The following is a 16,618-nucleotide window of genomic DNA, read 5'->3' as shown; positions in this document are numbered from 1 at the left end:
TTGGTTTGATAAGTCCAGCAAGGTTATTTCTAATGTTGGTTTCCAACGTTGTCAGTCTGATCACTCTGTCTTTCTTCGACGCACAACAACTAGTTTGGTTATTTTAGCTGTATATGTTGATGATATTCTGCTGACTGGGAGTGACTCTGTTGCCTTAGCTGAGACTAAAGAGTATCTAAACCGTCATTTTGTCACTAAGGACATGGAAAAGCCAAAGTATTTTCTTGGGATTGAAGTTGCATATCAAAAACATGACATGTTGTTGTCCCAAAGGAAGTATGTGCTAGATTTACTAGAAGAAGCAGATCTTGGAATGCAAACCTGTGAATACTCCAATTGAGGTAAATATTGATTTGTAGTGTGATGATACCTCTCTACTAGATGATGTTGGACGATATAGGAGACTAATTGGGAAGCTAATATATTTGACAGTTACCAGGCCTGTTATTACTTTTGCAATAGGTGTACTGAGCAGGTTTATGCACAAACCTAGAAAGGTTCATTGGACAGCAGCTCTAAAGATTTTGGCATATGTCAAGAGTTGTCCTGACAAGGAATTGTTATATAAGAAGCATGGGCATACTCACATTTCGGCTTTCTCTGATGCTGGCTACGCAGGAGACATGGGAGACCGAAAGTCAACCTCGGGATTTTGTACTTTTGTTGGAGGTAATCTTGTAACTTGGAAAAGTAAGAAACAAGATGTAGTATCACGATCTAGTGCAGAGGTTGAATATAGAGCAATGGCTCACACTGATTGTGAGATGGTGTGGCTAAGAAAGTTTATGACAGAGCTTGGTTTTGTTCAGCTTGGACCCATGCCAATGCATTGTGACAACCAGTCTGTCATTTATATTGCACAGAATCATGTGTTTCATGAGAGGACAAAACATATTGAAGTTGACTGTAATTTTGTCAAAGATGTTTGGGAGAAGAAGATAGTATCTCTCATATTCACTCGTCCTCACGGCAACTTGCTGATATTCTTACCAATGCTACTTCTTCAAATGTGTTTTCTACTATATGTGATAAGCTGGGTATGATGAATATTTATGCTCCAGCTTGAGGGGGAGTGTTAGATTAAGTATATTGGGTTAATAGGCTGTGGCCCGTTAATCATACTCCTATTTGTATGACTATATATATATATATATATATATATATATAGTATCTGAATAAATCAATGAAGTTAGGGTTTTTGCTCCCTCAATTATCTTTTTCTACAGTATCATTTTCTTAAAACTTATAATATAAAAAAAATGTTCAGGGGATTATGTGCAAACGCCAACCCATAAAAAAAAAAAGTTTAGTTGAGGTTTGTGAAACTCACCGCAATGATTTCCTATCCAAAACCAAGACAAGTATCAAAGCCAACTCTTTGTATTATATTCTATCAAACCCGGAAAGAAAAAAGTTTAGTTGACATAATGGTCAGAATAGCTTCAAAGCAAAAGTCTAATAATTAAAAAAAATCACTAGTTTGTTTACAAATAGCATTCCGGCCGGTTATTGTGGGAATGTTTGCTAAAGCCGAAGCCTGATAAAAGGAGCGATGACAACAAATACCAAGGTTATGAAAGACAATGAAACCCAAAAAATGCACTTATGACCGACTAAAAGATCATAGTATGGTGAAGAGATGATGTGAATGAGCTTTAAGAATCTTAACATAGTCGACATTGCGCGAGTAATATAAATCTGCTATTTGATATTTAGCATTTATGATGTTGAGAAGAAATCATTTGGAAAAGATAGTCTCCCAATTGTTTTTAATGAACTTTGAATTCTCCTCTTTACCCCATGCCATGCAGGAGTATTTTGCTTGTTATGGTGTATGACGTCAGAAAAGCTGCGGAGATTTTACACATATGTTCAAGTAGTATCTCCGGCTCTAACAAACGATAGCCCTTTTTATGGACTTCGGAGCAAGGTAACAATGAACCTTCTGTGGTCGCGATTGCCAGAAGCGGGAGAGAATAGTGTGGCCTTAATAATATTGGAGAGAGAATCTTTGACAACAGTTGATTGGGGGAGGGACCTGGATGCGTGTGAGAGGGTCGAGAACGTTGGTTCCAGAGAGGGTGATGAGCCAACCGCCGGAGGTACAGATGCATATTGGAGAGCAGTGGGAGGGAATGGGAGAGGGTGGTGTAGCTTTTGTGGTCGGCATTAGAAAGGAGTGGAGAGACCGCCACTTTTGATTACAGTCATATATTATTCAACTGGTGGTCGTGATCTGTTTTGAGTGAAAAATAGGAATGAGTGTAATGCACAAGGACTTGTTATGTGTTAAAAGTAACAATAAGTAGCCCATTGAATAATAGCTAGCTAGTTAGTCAAGTATATAGTGGTCTCATCACTATTTTTTGCAGTAGAAAGAATCCAATACTGTAACTTACATGAGAAAGTTCTCATTTTTCTTTGGTTCTATTTGCAAGCTACCTTACGCAAAGATCAAGCTATTAGCTAGACATGTACTAGAAAACAAGTATCCAGAATATTTAGGGTGTACTGGAAGGGTTAATGAACATGATAAAGGTGAAATCAGCCAGCAGAAAATGTTAAGACTGGCATATATTAAGTTGATGTCCACCAAACTTCCTAGCCACTCATTTATTAATATAAAAAATATTTTCATATCATGCAATGATCCTTTGTGTCAACTTAAGTAGATGGTAAATAGTTGTCCACCAAATTTTTTAGCCACTCATATTGTCATAAATGGGTAAATAGGCGAGCTATTACCCGCTTATTTGTGACCCATTTATCTTTAATAAAAACAATATTCACCCATTTATGATCCATTTAATTAAATGGGTAGGTTTGGATTGTTTAATTAGTGAGTATGGGTGAGCAAATAATTTTGGGTCAATTTTGACATCCGTAGTCCATTGACATCGTTCTCAAGCTAAATATTTTACCACGAGCATAGTAAAACAGAGCATAGAGATTTCAGACGGATACTTTGAAATGATGAAGGCTGCACAAGAACGAGCTGGACTTGTTACTTTTCGAGAAAACCTAATGAACAGGATAATTCACAAAAGCACAGAAGAGGTTAGTATTCCATCGAATATTGTACATAGTAAACATAATTAACTAATCATCCTAAACAAACATAATTAACAAATAATCACAAGTTCATAATTGGTGGTTCCTCTCCTTGATTAAGAGATGAAAACTCTCACTGTATGTATATCTTATCTCAAACGCTGATCTGCTCCATTGATTGCATCTGCAACTGAAGCCCCTTCCCCCCTCCACATCTCCTCTTCCACAAGCTGACTGAATTCTCCGACTTCATCTCCTTCCTCTCTACAGGCCTTGGTGGGTCCATCTCCTCAACCAAAACCCTACCCAAAGAACCTCTCGTGAGCATCAACAAGCTGAACTCACTCTCAATACTCAAAGGGCTGGACCTCAATGATGTGTTTACTGAACTATTTGAACTTTTCCTGAGCATCATCAGGCTGAACTGGGGACTAACACTGGGTGACCTTGAAGATGACCCAGATGATGAAGAGTGCAGTGAGCCAGTTGCACTTGAAGGAGCTTTGCGCCGTCGAACCTGACCCATGCATCCGACCCTTGGAGAAGTAGGCTCCACGGTGATTTCAGGTCCTTCAGGGCTCTGGCGGCGATGACGATGAGACTTCTTGGGTCCATGTGTTGAAGTCAAAGGACTCTTGTTTCCGCTGCAGATGTTGGTGTTTCGAGGGGTTGTGACTGTGACTGGAGGTGGTCTCAGGCACCAAGCAGGGTTGAAGGAGCTCGATTTGTGGCGATGGCGAACTTTGGTGCTCATTGCTGAATTGATCAGTTTGCTGTTTGATTGAAGCTCAGTGGGTATGGAATATTGTGTATATATAGGAAAGTCAGAGGTTTGATTAGTCAAATTAAGAGGATTGGAATTTGATGGCTCTGGACAAGACTAATTCTAATAGGCTCCAATAATTTTTCAAAAAATCGCTACAGCGATTCATGACAAAAGTCCAAAAAGTTTAACATAGATGTTTTTTGATGAGATAAAAACTTCCTTTAAGTTTTCTCAAATCTTCCAGTCCTTTTCAGAGGAGCTCAGGAGCTAATAAAATTCCATTTAGAAAGGAAAATTAGTTTCTCCTGTTTCGAAAAGCCTATCGGTGCAAGAGAAGTGTTAACAGAAGCTTTGAAAGGTTCTAGTAAAAGGATGATAAATGGATTTCTTATTGATTGTGGACTAACTCAAACAGTTAGGATAGGAAACCCCTTTTTTATAAGGAGGTGACATGGTATAAATCAAAATCAATGACAAAGTCAATTTAATAACAAAGTAATAAGTTTCACCCATAATGTATCAAAAATGTTGAGATGCCTTTTTTCTCAATCTAAACAAATTTATATGAAGTCATTAATGATCTAGCATCCTCAAAAAAAGACATACAGATAAGGGGAAATTATTTATCATTTAAGGCTCTATCAAATCCATGCTCGTAGTTCAGTTCACTGTCAATAAAATGGGATGAATGTACATTGGTACTGGGTTGAAAGCTGGAAACAACTACTCTAGCATGAACTCAGTGCATGCTATTTTCACATTTTTCATTAAAAATTGTAAATTTTCTATGAATATCTCAGCTGAGAGTTTTTTTTTTTTTTTTTTTTTTGTTTTTGCTTATTCCGTCTAAATTTCTTTCAGAGTTTATAATTTTGGGAATAGGGAATCCCAAATGTCCAAGGGAATTATGTCATAATCTTTCAATATTATAATTCCTTGAGAGTTTTTTTTTTTTTTTTTTTTTGGCTTCATGCTTATTCCGTCTAAATTTCTTTCAGAGTTTATAATTTTGGGAATAGGGAATCCCAAATGTCCAAGGGAATTATGTCATAATCTTTCAATATTATAATTCCTAAGACAATATTTATTAATAAATTGTTTGCTAGTCATACAATTAAGTTTTAGTCCATAATTTCGCTTGAAAAGTTACCGTGCAAAGTTTTATCTTTTGCAAAACAAGTAGCAAACTGACATGGTCATGATAATGACCATAAACTCAAAGAGACCTTCGCCCTATACAAAAGTCAAAACGTAAAGAAAATCTTAATAAATTTTAGGAGAATTTGTCTAATTTTTTTAAGTTACTGATATATCCTCAAATTAAAACATTATCAACACGCTCACTCCTCTGTAGAAATTAGTTTTTAATAGAACTACAAGTTTTGCTTGATTAATTTGCTTTTTAACTATAATTCATTTCCTAATAATTTCCACTGAAATTTTATGTGATGACGGATATCCATATATTGACTATGCATGTGATAATATAGAAAAAGTTCATCAAAACTATTTCCTTTTTGGCTTCAAAGACTTTCCACTCTACTATCTAAGAAAAGTCTTGACAAGCAAGTTGTACCATTTAGTCCACAATTCATAATTTGCTATAATGAAAGACTTGACTGAGTCACAAAATATGTATCTACGAGCTAATTACATCCACGTCCTAAAACAAGATCTGATGAACAGGAAAACTGTACCAAGGGATTAAACCTAATTTAGAGACTTAATCCAAGGATGAAACTTTTTTTCTCAAGTGAGAAACTGCTTTCACTACATGCCACATTTTGTGAGGCTTGAATCCCAGAGAAAGGGTACAATTTTATAATACCATACAAACCGTAAACTATTGGATAGTGTAACACCTAATTTACTTCGCATTTTCTGTTTAGTATAAATTTAACTCTGTGCAGGGTGGATACGATAAATAATTTCTATAGAGAGCACATCATCTTCGATATTTAAATGGTATCCTAATGGGTTGATCATGACGAGGCTCAAACAGTATGAAATGTGTAACATGCATCACATAAAGATGTTGAGTGTACAGTATGATGTTGAGTTTATGGTTATGTTAGCCTCTTCTTGAGGGAAACTAAAATTAGGTAAAGATGACGTAAATTGATGTTTTATAGAAAGTTGACTCTCAAAATCTACATATGCATTAATCTCTTATCCATGCCCATCAATCATCTCTCAAAATCTACATATAACAAGAAGGTTATGTTAAGTACACCGATTAGTCACTCAACCTACTACTAATAATAAGTACAAAATAGATCAAGATCTTTAAACCCTCTGCTTCATTAACCAACTCGCTATCAAAATAGTTGTAAAGGAAACATAAGGAAGAAACTCAACTTGTGTCAGTTACTTCTCATAACCTGTAGAGCTCCCTAATTAACTGGCATTTGCTGATGACAACATCTGCTCTATATATAAGTATTAGTTCCCGGTCAGCACAACAATCTATCTTTCCACTGAAAAAAGCTGTTTGAACTAGATTATGAACCCTATCTGTAGCATCTCCTTCATCAAGTAGTTTTAACTGCAAAAGAAATTATAATAACCTACAATGTACAGGCAATCAATGAAAGATAACTTTGCTTAGTAGTTAGTAAGTTCCAGTCGTTTATTAATTATCCAACGCACTTCCTACAGAAAGCATTAATCTTTTTTTTTAATAGAAAAGAGCCAAAGCCATGGGTCTGTATGATGCGATCTATAAATCCGAAGACATCCTAGTATTTACATCATTTATTATCATTTTAGTAAAGATCATTTCCTTTCGATTACCCATTTCTTCCCCAAGTAAACTTATCTTGAAAAAGAAAAAAAAACAGAAATAAAAGACATCTGCAAGGATTTTGAGCAGTCTGATAATTGGACAAGTCAATCTCATGCAGCATTTTCAAAATAAAAATTGCAAAACAACAATGACTAATAACAGTGGATTGATATATTAAGAGATGACCTCCTAAAGCTAACCTGCTTCCAGTGAAGGCAAGAAACTATAAGCAGGGTAGATACCACCATAGATCATGAAGTACATAAGAAAGCAAGCCGAGAAACCTTGTTATGCCAGAAGACCAAAACGTGCTCCTTTTCTTCAGACTCTATTCCACTGATCATAGGGATTAGTTAATTCAGAAGATGCCATAGATAATGAGTGAAGTTCGGTGGCACGCACTAATAAGGGCCAAATTTTACTTTTTGCAGATTTTGCCTCATACTGATACAATGACTCTGAAGTAGTCTTGCATCAGAAACACCCATTCCTAAAACTGAATTTTCAGACGAATTGCTGGCTTCTAATCCCTTCTGAATTCACATTGGACACAATTCTTCATCTATCTTCCATCTTCAGACTCTGTATTGGTATTAGAACTCCCTTCTGTCCTTCCTCGTGATCTAGTTACATACATGAGAACAAGTCTTTTATAGGAATCGAGAAGTCTGTGTACATCATCAACTGTTAAATCGCCGGCATTAGCATAGAAGTAGGGGAACTCCTGGAAGTATTTACTACATTGGGCATCCTTCAATAACTCAACAGCTCCTTGTTCCTCCAATCTTGAAATTGATGACTCAGCTGTAGTTGGTTGATCCTGTTCCAGATCATTGCTTCCCTCATGCATTTGGGGTGGATCAGAGTACTCTCTTGTAATAGTATGAGTTCCTGGGTTCCTGAATGAATCTACAATTTGCCCGTTTTGCTCTTGATTGGTTTGGGTTCTTTGGCTTTCTCTATTGGTTGATAGACCCAAAATATGAACTCTAGCTGATTCCATTTTCTTTTGGAATTCTTCTTCATCCATTGAAAGAGATGCTGCATCAACGTTCCAGATGAAAGATTCTACAGAGAGAAAATTTGTGAAGTAATATGACACTTCAGAGACCAAACGTGATTGGCTCCTATATCTCTGTATGTATAACAAATTTGAATGCAACTGTGGAGGATTCGCCTGCAGAAAATGAAATAAAAAAATTACAGGGTCTGAATCATAACCATGTGCAGGACAAGTTCGAGACTATTACATATTTTCATGGCATTTAATAAGAGTTGAGACCAAACCATATTAGAAGGTAAGGAAGAGAACTATAACCATTGTTTGATACATTGATAGTTAAAGAAGGATTAATTTCACAAAAACCCCTGAACTTAAGAGGGGGGTGTTGTACAGAACTATGAAGCACGGACACGCATAACAGGAAGCCGTGTCGTGTCGTGTCGTGTCCGTGTCGGACACACGTGTCGAACACACGTATCCTATGTATTTTTTAGGATTTGCCTCGTGTCGGCGTGTCGGATGGCCGTGTCGGATCCGTGTCCGTGCTACATAGGTACAGAACTCCTTTTTTTTTGTTCCGGTGAACACCCATGAACTATACCTACTTAACCCCAAAAAGTAATGCTGTCATCTCTAATGCAGCATGTGCCAAGCATGTGACCAAAAATGAGGAAAGTACCCTTCAGGTAAAAATATCCCAATTGATCCTTTTGTGATATTTTTTTGCAATTAACCCCCCACCCCACCCATGCAAAGTCATTAAGAATAAGAAAAGAAAATGCCAAATCTAACAATGATTAAAGCGTAGGAAGCATCAATTAGAGCATTTGGACTGTGTTTAGTGTATGTACACACCCTTGGAAGTGAGGCATTAGACAGTCTCAATGATGATTATTCATATCGTGCAAGGGGAAAGTTCATATAAGAATTTCTGGATCATCAATTGACATGGAACCTAGAAGCAGACTTGAGCCCCAAATGAAACTAGTTTCCCTCTAAGTTGATGGCCTAAAAGTTTACAGGATTTTTTTTTTCCCTGAACTTGTACAACTGAATCAGCAATAATAGTGAAGGCTAGAATGCTATTGGCACCAACCTCTACAGACTTATATGAAGGCAGGAGACATATCCCTCCACATTAAGCACGTCTGACTGCAAGTTATATAGAAAAATATCTGCTAATTCCTGTAGTAAATTGTCAAAGGAATCTAGCGCTACTAGTTTCCCTCTAAATCAACGGCCCAAAAGTTTACAGGAAATTTTTTTGCTGAACTTGTACAACTGAATCAGCAATAATAGAGAAGGCTAGAATGCTATTGGGGCCAACTGCTACAGACTTATATGAAGATAGGAGACATATACCTCCACGTTAAGCATGTCTGACTGTAAGTTATACAGAAAAAAAATCTGCCATTTCATAGAAGCTGAAAATTTTAACTAGCTGTTAAAGCATGTGCTTTGAAATAGAAAACCAGTCCTGCAGAAGTAATCAAAGTGAAGACACTGAATCATATTTGCAACATAAGAACAAGTAACGAAAGTGTAGAATATTCTGTCATTTGAATATACTTGCACAAAACTGAGCTTGCCTTAATAGTAACATATATAAGAACCGGAAGGAAATCATCTGCTCCCGGAGGATCCTCGTGTGATGCAATGGAAACATTTAGCAGTAAGTTGTTTATGACTTTGCAACAATTGAGGATACAGATGAGTTTATCTCTAGGAGCCTTGTAGAGATTAATCTTTTGCAGTTCTTTCTGTGCAAGCTACAGTATTAGAAGAAATAAAAATGTGAGATATGTGAGTTAGGACAGTAGAAAACTTCAAATTTGGAAATCAGTCAGAACACAATTTCAAATTAAATAATGATTTTACAGAGTAGATGGATAAGTGTCGGGCATTCAATAGGAATAGATGCTATGCGTAACAGACAATAAACATCACCTTTTGAACTGAAATTTTGTATTATAAGAGAGAAAACATACGGGCTAAAATACCAAATTGACCTTAAAACTAACGCTGCCTTACCACTCTAGCCTAAAAACTGATGCTGGAGACAATCTAACCTAAAAACTCACAAAGTGACAAATAGGTCTATCTATTGCCAGAGGTAATTTTTAAGTAAAAAATTAATAGATTTTTCATATAAACCCCTCAATCTCTCCAAATTTTCAGATCAACCCCCCATCCCCTATTTTGAAGTTCGTAGCAAAGCCCTCCCTTCCTATCATCTCCTCCCTCATCCTTCCTATCATCTTCTCCATTCTCTTCTTCTCCATGTTCCCAACTTTCCATCATCTCTCCCACCCCTTTTCCCTACTTTCTCATATCCCCACTCTTATCTTCTCCTTTCCTATCTACTCCATTATCTTCCCCTTCCAATCCCCAACATCTCTTTCTCTCTCTCTTACCCCCTCCCTTTCCTCTTCTTTCTCCCTCCCACGCATTATTCCTCCCTCCCATTCCCTTTCCCTCTCCCTCATTGCTCTGCCCACCCTAATTTTGAACATTAATTATTACACTAAAAACCCAACCTCCTCCTCCTCCTCCTCTCTTAGACCCAACAATAAACATTTTACTTGAAGCACTAGGAAAGGTGGAGGAAAGAGGAGAGAGAGAGAGAGAGAGAGAGAGAGAGAGAGAGAGAGAGAGGAAAAAGAGTGCAGAAAAAGAGAGAAGTTAAAGAAAATCAAGAAGATGCATGATTGAAGATTGGGAGTGGACAGAGCAATGAGGAAGAGGGAATGGGAGAGAGGAACATGGCGTGAGAGAGAGGAAGAGGAGGTAGAGAGGGTAAGAAATAGAAAGGGAGATTGAGGATTGGCAGAAGAAGAGAATGAAGAAGATGGTGGAAAGAAGAAGGTAAGTGTGAGGATATGAGATAGGAGAGAGAAGGAGCGGGAGAGATAAGAGAAAGTTGAGAATATGGAGGAGAAAGAGGGGGAGGAGGACGTAAGGGTGGAGATATGACAAAGGAGGGAGAGAGAGAGAGAGAGAGAATGGAAGATAGAGAAGAGAAAAGAATGAAGGAGATGGTGAGAAAGAAGAGGAAGAAGGGGTTGGAAGGGGATAGAGGAGTTTTTTTTAATACAAATTTTAAAACTTGAGGGGGTAAATCTAAAAAACATAAGAGATTAAGAGCCCATATGAAAAAATCTCTTAATTTTTCGCTTAAGCTAATAGAAAATTTATGTTTTCAGCCGGATATGCCTACTCGTCGCCGTATTTGTAAGTTTTTAGGCTAGAGTGTCACCGGCATCAGTTTTTAGGTTAGAGTGGTAAAACGGTGTCAGTTTTAAGGTCAATCAAGTATTTTAACCAAAACATATGCAATAATTTGGCAATAGACTAGAATGATGATGATGATGATGATAACAATATATTATTCCGGATCATTATATTGAATGGTAGGATCATAACTAAGACATTACGCAGACGGAGAATGAGCTAAGGGACAATAAGAAATTCCAGAACTTTGAGGGAGACATTTATCATAAAGTTTAATTAAATCACATGAAGATGAGAAGATCTCAAAGAAGCTTTCTTGGTTTTACTAGAAAAGTTGCTAATGCAAGGGCCTATTGACTCTCTTGGAGAAATACATTTCAAATTCTATAGAAAATATTTCAAAAAATAAATATAACAGATTGCAATGTGAGGAAAAAAGGTTCTTAGGCATGTCAACATCTCCAAGACATGATACCAGCCAAGAAGTTTCATTTTGGAATGCTGGCTTTATATCCAAATTCTCAGGGCGTATAAATTGTTGGAGTAAAGATATCTTCTCAAACAATTCTTCATCGCTTAGAACATCTTCTGGAAGCGACGCAAATACCCGATTAAAAAGTTTCGTCATGACATATTTCTCTAGTCCCTGAAAATGAAAGGACATTGCACGATAACTAACATATACACAAATAGTAGTTAATGATATAATACGAGCGAAAATGACAGCATAAATGTTTCAGAACGTATTTAAACCAAAGCAGTGAGAGTAATAAAACTTACTTCACCAGCACTTTCCAGCTCTTCCTCTGAGCAACCTGCCCAAAGCATATGAGCCCTGAAAGCCCCTTCCATCTTTGCAAGAAACTCTTGAACAGCAGCACTATCCTTTTCCGGGTCAGGAGCCTTGTTTGAGAGGGATACAATGAAGCTGCCATGTGAAAACATAACATTGAAATGCTTACTTTTTCAGAAAATCTAGAGAATAGGCGAACTTTTAAAATGACAGACAGGAGACACCTATCACCACAAACATCAAAACTTTTCCTGTTTTTATGTGCATCTCGGAACAAAAGTTTTACGTTGACAAGAACAACTTTAAGTTGTGTGTAACTGGTAGTAGATTATTTAAAACATTTAGGTAGAGAAAGAAGATCCCAAATTTATTAGATAACATATACCAACAAAGCAATAGAGGTATGTAAGGACGTAGGTTTATGTCAAAGGTCACCTAGTCATGTTAATACCACCCAGGATTGTCTAACTTATCTAGTTGTTTATGAAGCTATATTTTAAAGTAAGCATAGTAGTGGTGAACCCGGGTTCACGGATCTAGTTTTAAGTAACTAAACTGTATATAGATTATAGCAAGATAACTTCCAATGCAGAGGCAGTAAGAAAACATATGCGCAAGAATAGGACTATGGGACCAAAATTTGACACCAAAAGTTGCTGGAAGGTCTCCATAGTCCATGCTAACATTTGTCATGTACCCTGGAAATGCTGTAAACAAAAGGAGATCCATGTAGTTCTCGCTGTCCGCTTACTCTAGCATTATCAGCTTACTGGACCTCCAATTTATTCTGAATATTTTGAAATTGATTACTAAGCTTTTTCTGTAAGTTTCATGTGAAATTACATGTAGCATCTGATTCATTTGAACCCGACCCTAACCCGGTTTTCATTATACATTCTTTCATGTCAAATCCAAATATTAGCTGTAGTTACCTCACAAATAGTGCAACTCAACCTCTCGAATAAAGTGATTGTTTATGATGGTTCTTCTAAGATCCTAGGTTCAAAGTCCCAATCCCATTAGCCCATCTTTCAAGTATGCGAGCGACTCATATCATTCAACAAACTAATATCTAACCTACATAAAGCGCATTTTACATGTAAAAAAGGTGAAATCTACCCATCAGTTTCATCGAAGAAGTAATTATACTGAAACAAACAATAATATAAACTTCGCCCAAGGGTTGCTCAATATATCATTTTGGCCCAAAACTCCTCCGCAAACTGCAACAATTCCAAACAATCAACGAGAACGCAGGGTTCTTAACGACTGCTATTTTCAAATTGACCCATATAAAATAAATTGAAAAAAATCAAACAAAAAATGAATACATTTCGACTAATTACCTTTTGATGGATTTGACAAAATCAGATGCGGATGGGTGACGCATGCGATCCAAGAAATCGTGCCATGCGAGAGGAGCAGACGAATTGCTGCTGCTGCTGCTGTTCTCCATTGAATCGACAAAATGAGAGGAAAAAATGAAAATCGATTGATTTCTTTTTTTTTCTTTTGCAAAATAAATGAAAACGGGGGAATGGGTTGGTAATAACTATGAATAAGATGCTTTCGGAACGGAGAACCCAAATTTTCTTGGTGGGGGACAGTTGGACTCTTCCTCATTGGGTTAACGGGTCGGGTTGCAAAAAGGTTTACCAAACTTTGATTAGTTTCGGATCGGGCACGCACTCACTCTGCAACACAGTATGCTTCGTTGGGGATAAGCGCAGCGAGGGCATTTTATTTTTTTTTAACAGCATTTATTTAGAGCTGTAACAAATAGGCGGAGGATTGCCATGTTTCCCCAGCCCACAATACATACAAGTTTAAGCTCATATATTAGCCCCACGTGGCAAAAGGTTAAGAAAGAAGGATTAATGAGAATGATTGACATTGTTAGCTCATTTGATAATTTGAAGAACTATATTGTTAACTTATTGATGTGGCATAAACATGTACAAAAAAGGTTGCAAGTGCACAACCGTGTCAAGTTATAGTATTTAAGATATCGATGAGAATAATTCATACAATATAAAAGAAATTAGACTAGTTTCATACAATTCTAAGATTCCTACAAGAATTAAATTCACATCTTAAGAAATAAAAACAAGAAAAAGAAGACTAATTACAAAATTAAAAAGAAAAGAAAAATCTAAACTATGAACAAGAAATAAATCTAATTACAAAGAAAATAAAAATCTAAACTACAAAATAAATTGCAGAAATTAAATGCAAGAAAAATAAATCTACTCTACAAATTAAAGTGCAAAAAGAAAATAAAAAAGACAAGAAAGTAAATCTATACTACAAGCATGAATTTAAATCTAACTAATAAGCAATAATAAAGAAATTACTAAAAAGAAATAAAAGAGAAAAGAAATGCAAACCTTCAAATTGCTCTTCATCTCCATCCTCATCATTCAACAAGAGGAGAAAGAACAAATTTAAAGAGGAAAAAATTATTTTTATTAATTGCAACTAAAGTTACAATTTTTGGAAGGCCTTCTCAATTAAGAGTAGCCCTCCTCTCCAAAAGGAGTTACAAAAATTTTCACACCTCTCACCCCTCACTCTCTACCCCTATTTATAGTAATCTTCAATGAATATGAGCCATTGGATTTGTCTTGAGCCACAAGCAACAATCTCCACCTTTGAATTAGCTTTTTGTTCTTCTATAGCACAACATAGGAGACTCATATGATTTATTTGATTTTCAAAAGAAAATCAAAATCCAATACAATTTTCTGCAGCCCAATACAATTTTCTGCAGCCCAATACAAGTTCGGCCTACTTTATTTAAAGTCCGGTCTCTTGATTAAAATCCAAATCTGCAGCAGCTTCTCAAGTCCGGTCTATTGAAGTTCTGCAGCAAATCATACATGAAACCGGCCCCAAGTGGAAATAAATAGCAAATCAATGATTTTCCAATCAAGCCAAGTCTGCAGCCATTTCATATGTATTTTAATTTTGAAATCCGGCCCAAGTCATTTACAAGTCCTTAGTCTTCATTTGATTTTTGAAAAGAGAATAAAAATTCGGCCCACTTCAAGCATTTGATTTTCCAAACCTCTGGCCCAATGTCCATTAAATTGATTTTGAAAATCAAAATTGAAGAGCAAAGTCCGGCCCATGATGGAAATCCAACTCTTTGGCAGCAATCAAATTCGGTCCATTGGCTTTATTTCATTTTTTTACATCCAAGTCCATTTCATTCCACTTTTTGCATCCAAGTCCATTCCAACGCTTTGGTGTAATCATTTTTCTTGATGGGCTTTGGGCTTCAAAAATGCTACAAAATAGAGAAGAGAGATTTTTGAGGGGTTTTTACATTTAATAATATTTATTTATATTTTCATTCAATTATGTGCAAACTAAGCTAACAACAATTATTATTATTAGTGGTATATTTATTCATATAAAATAGATAATGAGGGTATAAAATTGTAATAAAATATGATTATCAAATACCCCCACACCTAAACTTTTGCTAGTCCTCTAGCAAAGAAAATAAAAAGAAAATCCTAACTCACTTTCGCAGGAATCGCGGTTGTATTTAGCGCATACAACAAGCCTTTAAACCCCTAGGTTACCCTAGTGGACGAGTTGTAGTCTCGTGAGGGTTTGCAGTGAATATACCCATAAAATTCGGTCAACTTGCCAAATTAAAGAAGTCAGTAAATAACTAAATTCACTTGATAACTTTTAGATAATCTAATTGGAGCCAGTTATCACTCAAGAAAACATTTTTATATATAACTCTAAGGTATATTTTTAAGAAAATCTTCTCATTGTAGCAATACAAAACCAAGCCAAACTTAGAAATTTAATTTAAAAGTTTTGAAAAGAACATGCTAACTCTTTGTTTTAAATAATTTTCAAGTTGCTTGATTTAAAATATTTTCCAAGACCATATATACAACTATAAAACATTTATTAAATTTTTTTTTTTTAACTCTTTCATCCTTGGTGATTTTTTTCTACTTTAACGGGCTTTCTAATTGACCTTTTAACGAGTTTTGGGCCAATGGATCCCAACCCAAATGGGCTTAGGTCATTAAGTATGAAAATACTCCTTAGGCTTAATTACTCGGTCAGCTTAGGCTTAATAAGATAGAATCACATTGAATTCAAGAGTATTTTTTTTTTTTGGTGCCCATTTTTCGCACTCTTCTTTTGCAAAAATTTTTTTTGTATATGTATATATATTTTGAAAATATGTAAATCAAGATACTTTGAAAAAATTATTTTCAACTCTAAGTTAAGCATGCAAAAATTTCATTATTTTAAATAAAAGTCCAAGTTAATGCTTAAGTAAAGTATACTACTTTGAAAATCATTTCTTAAGAAATTTAGTTAGAGTTATCATAAAAAGTGAACTTAAGTAAATAACTAAATAGGGATTAGAAAATTTTAAATTTATCAAATAAATCAATTATTACATAACTCCATCAATTTGGCAAGTGTCGATATTTTTATAAATTTTTTTTAAGAAAAAGGGAAAAAACAAAAATGTAACTAAAAATGTAAAATAAAGAGAAAAAATAATTAATTCTCACCCCCACACCTAAAATTTGCATTGTCCTCAATGCAAACTCTATGATGCATAAAGTAAAGCAGATAAGAAGTGAAGTACTTACATTTGGTCCGCTAATAAATATCTGCAATTACCTTTGGTCTGAGGAGGATGAAAACAAAAATTTATTCTTCTTTCTTTTTTTTTTTTTGAAAACTGAACAAGAAACTCTCAAATGAGAGAAGAATAAATTCTTTTTATTATTCTGAAGTAAACAAAATAAACAATGTAGAATGAAATATTCAACATGAAGAGTTCCTGTTCTACATTGAATCCTACCTTACTGTTGAAAATTCTTCCCCGAATTTTAAACAAATTCAGAATGATATAATCAATAATGTGAATTTTCAAGCATTTCGGGGTGTTCAGTAATTCTTGCAATAAAGTAAGGTAGGTATTATTGGTGTCATGCATTT

General features: G+C 35.6%; 1 protein-coding gene across 3 annotated transcripts; it reads right to left on the bottom strand.

Annotated features, from left to right (window-relative positions):
* LOC109833707 (vacuolar protein sorting-associated protein 9A-like) lies at positions 3,727-13,222 on the bottom strand. Of its 3 annotated transcripts, none has more exons than XR_002245335.1 (6): positions 12,976-13,222; positions 11,617-11,764; positions 11,312-11,482; positions 9,195-9,374; positions 6,803-7,779; positions 3,727-3,824 (listed from the first exon to the last, which is right to left on the bottom strand). XR_002245335.1 is itself a non-coding variant. In XM_020401487.1 (5 exons), exons 1-5 carry the CDS (start codon positions 13,083-13,085, stop codon positions 7,165-7,167), a joined length of 1,224 nt encoding a protein of 407 aa, XP_020257076.1. In that variant the 5' UTR covers positions 13,086-13,222; the 3' UTR covers positions 6,596-7,164. The 3 variants fall into 3 exon arrangements, 1 of the variants encoding a protein (XP_020257076.1); XR_002245334.1 differs by lacking the exon at positions 3,727-3,824 and adding an exon at positions 4,767-6,362; XM_020401487.1 differs by lacking the exon at positions 3,727-3,824 and having other exon boundaries at positions 6,596-7,779.

The sequence above is a fragment of the Asparagus officinalis genome, chromosome 3 (genome assembly GCF_001876935.1).
Source record: "Asparagus officinalis chromosome 3, Aspof.V1, whole genome shotgun sequence".
Taxonomy (NCBI): domain Eukaryota; kingdom Viridiplantae; phylum Streptophyta; class Magnoliopsida; order Asparagales; family Asparagaceae; genus Asparagus; species Asparagus officinalis.
Note: the sequence above shows the minus strand (reverse complement) of the source record. Positions and strands in the feature narration are given on the sequence as shown.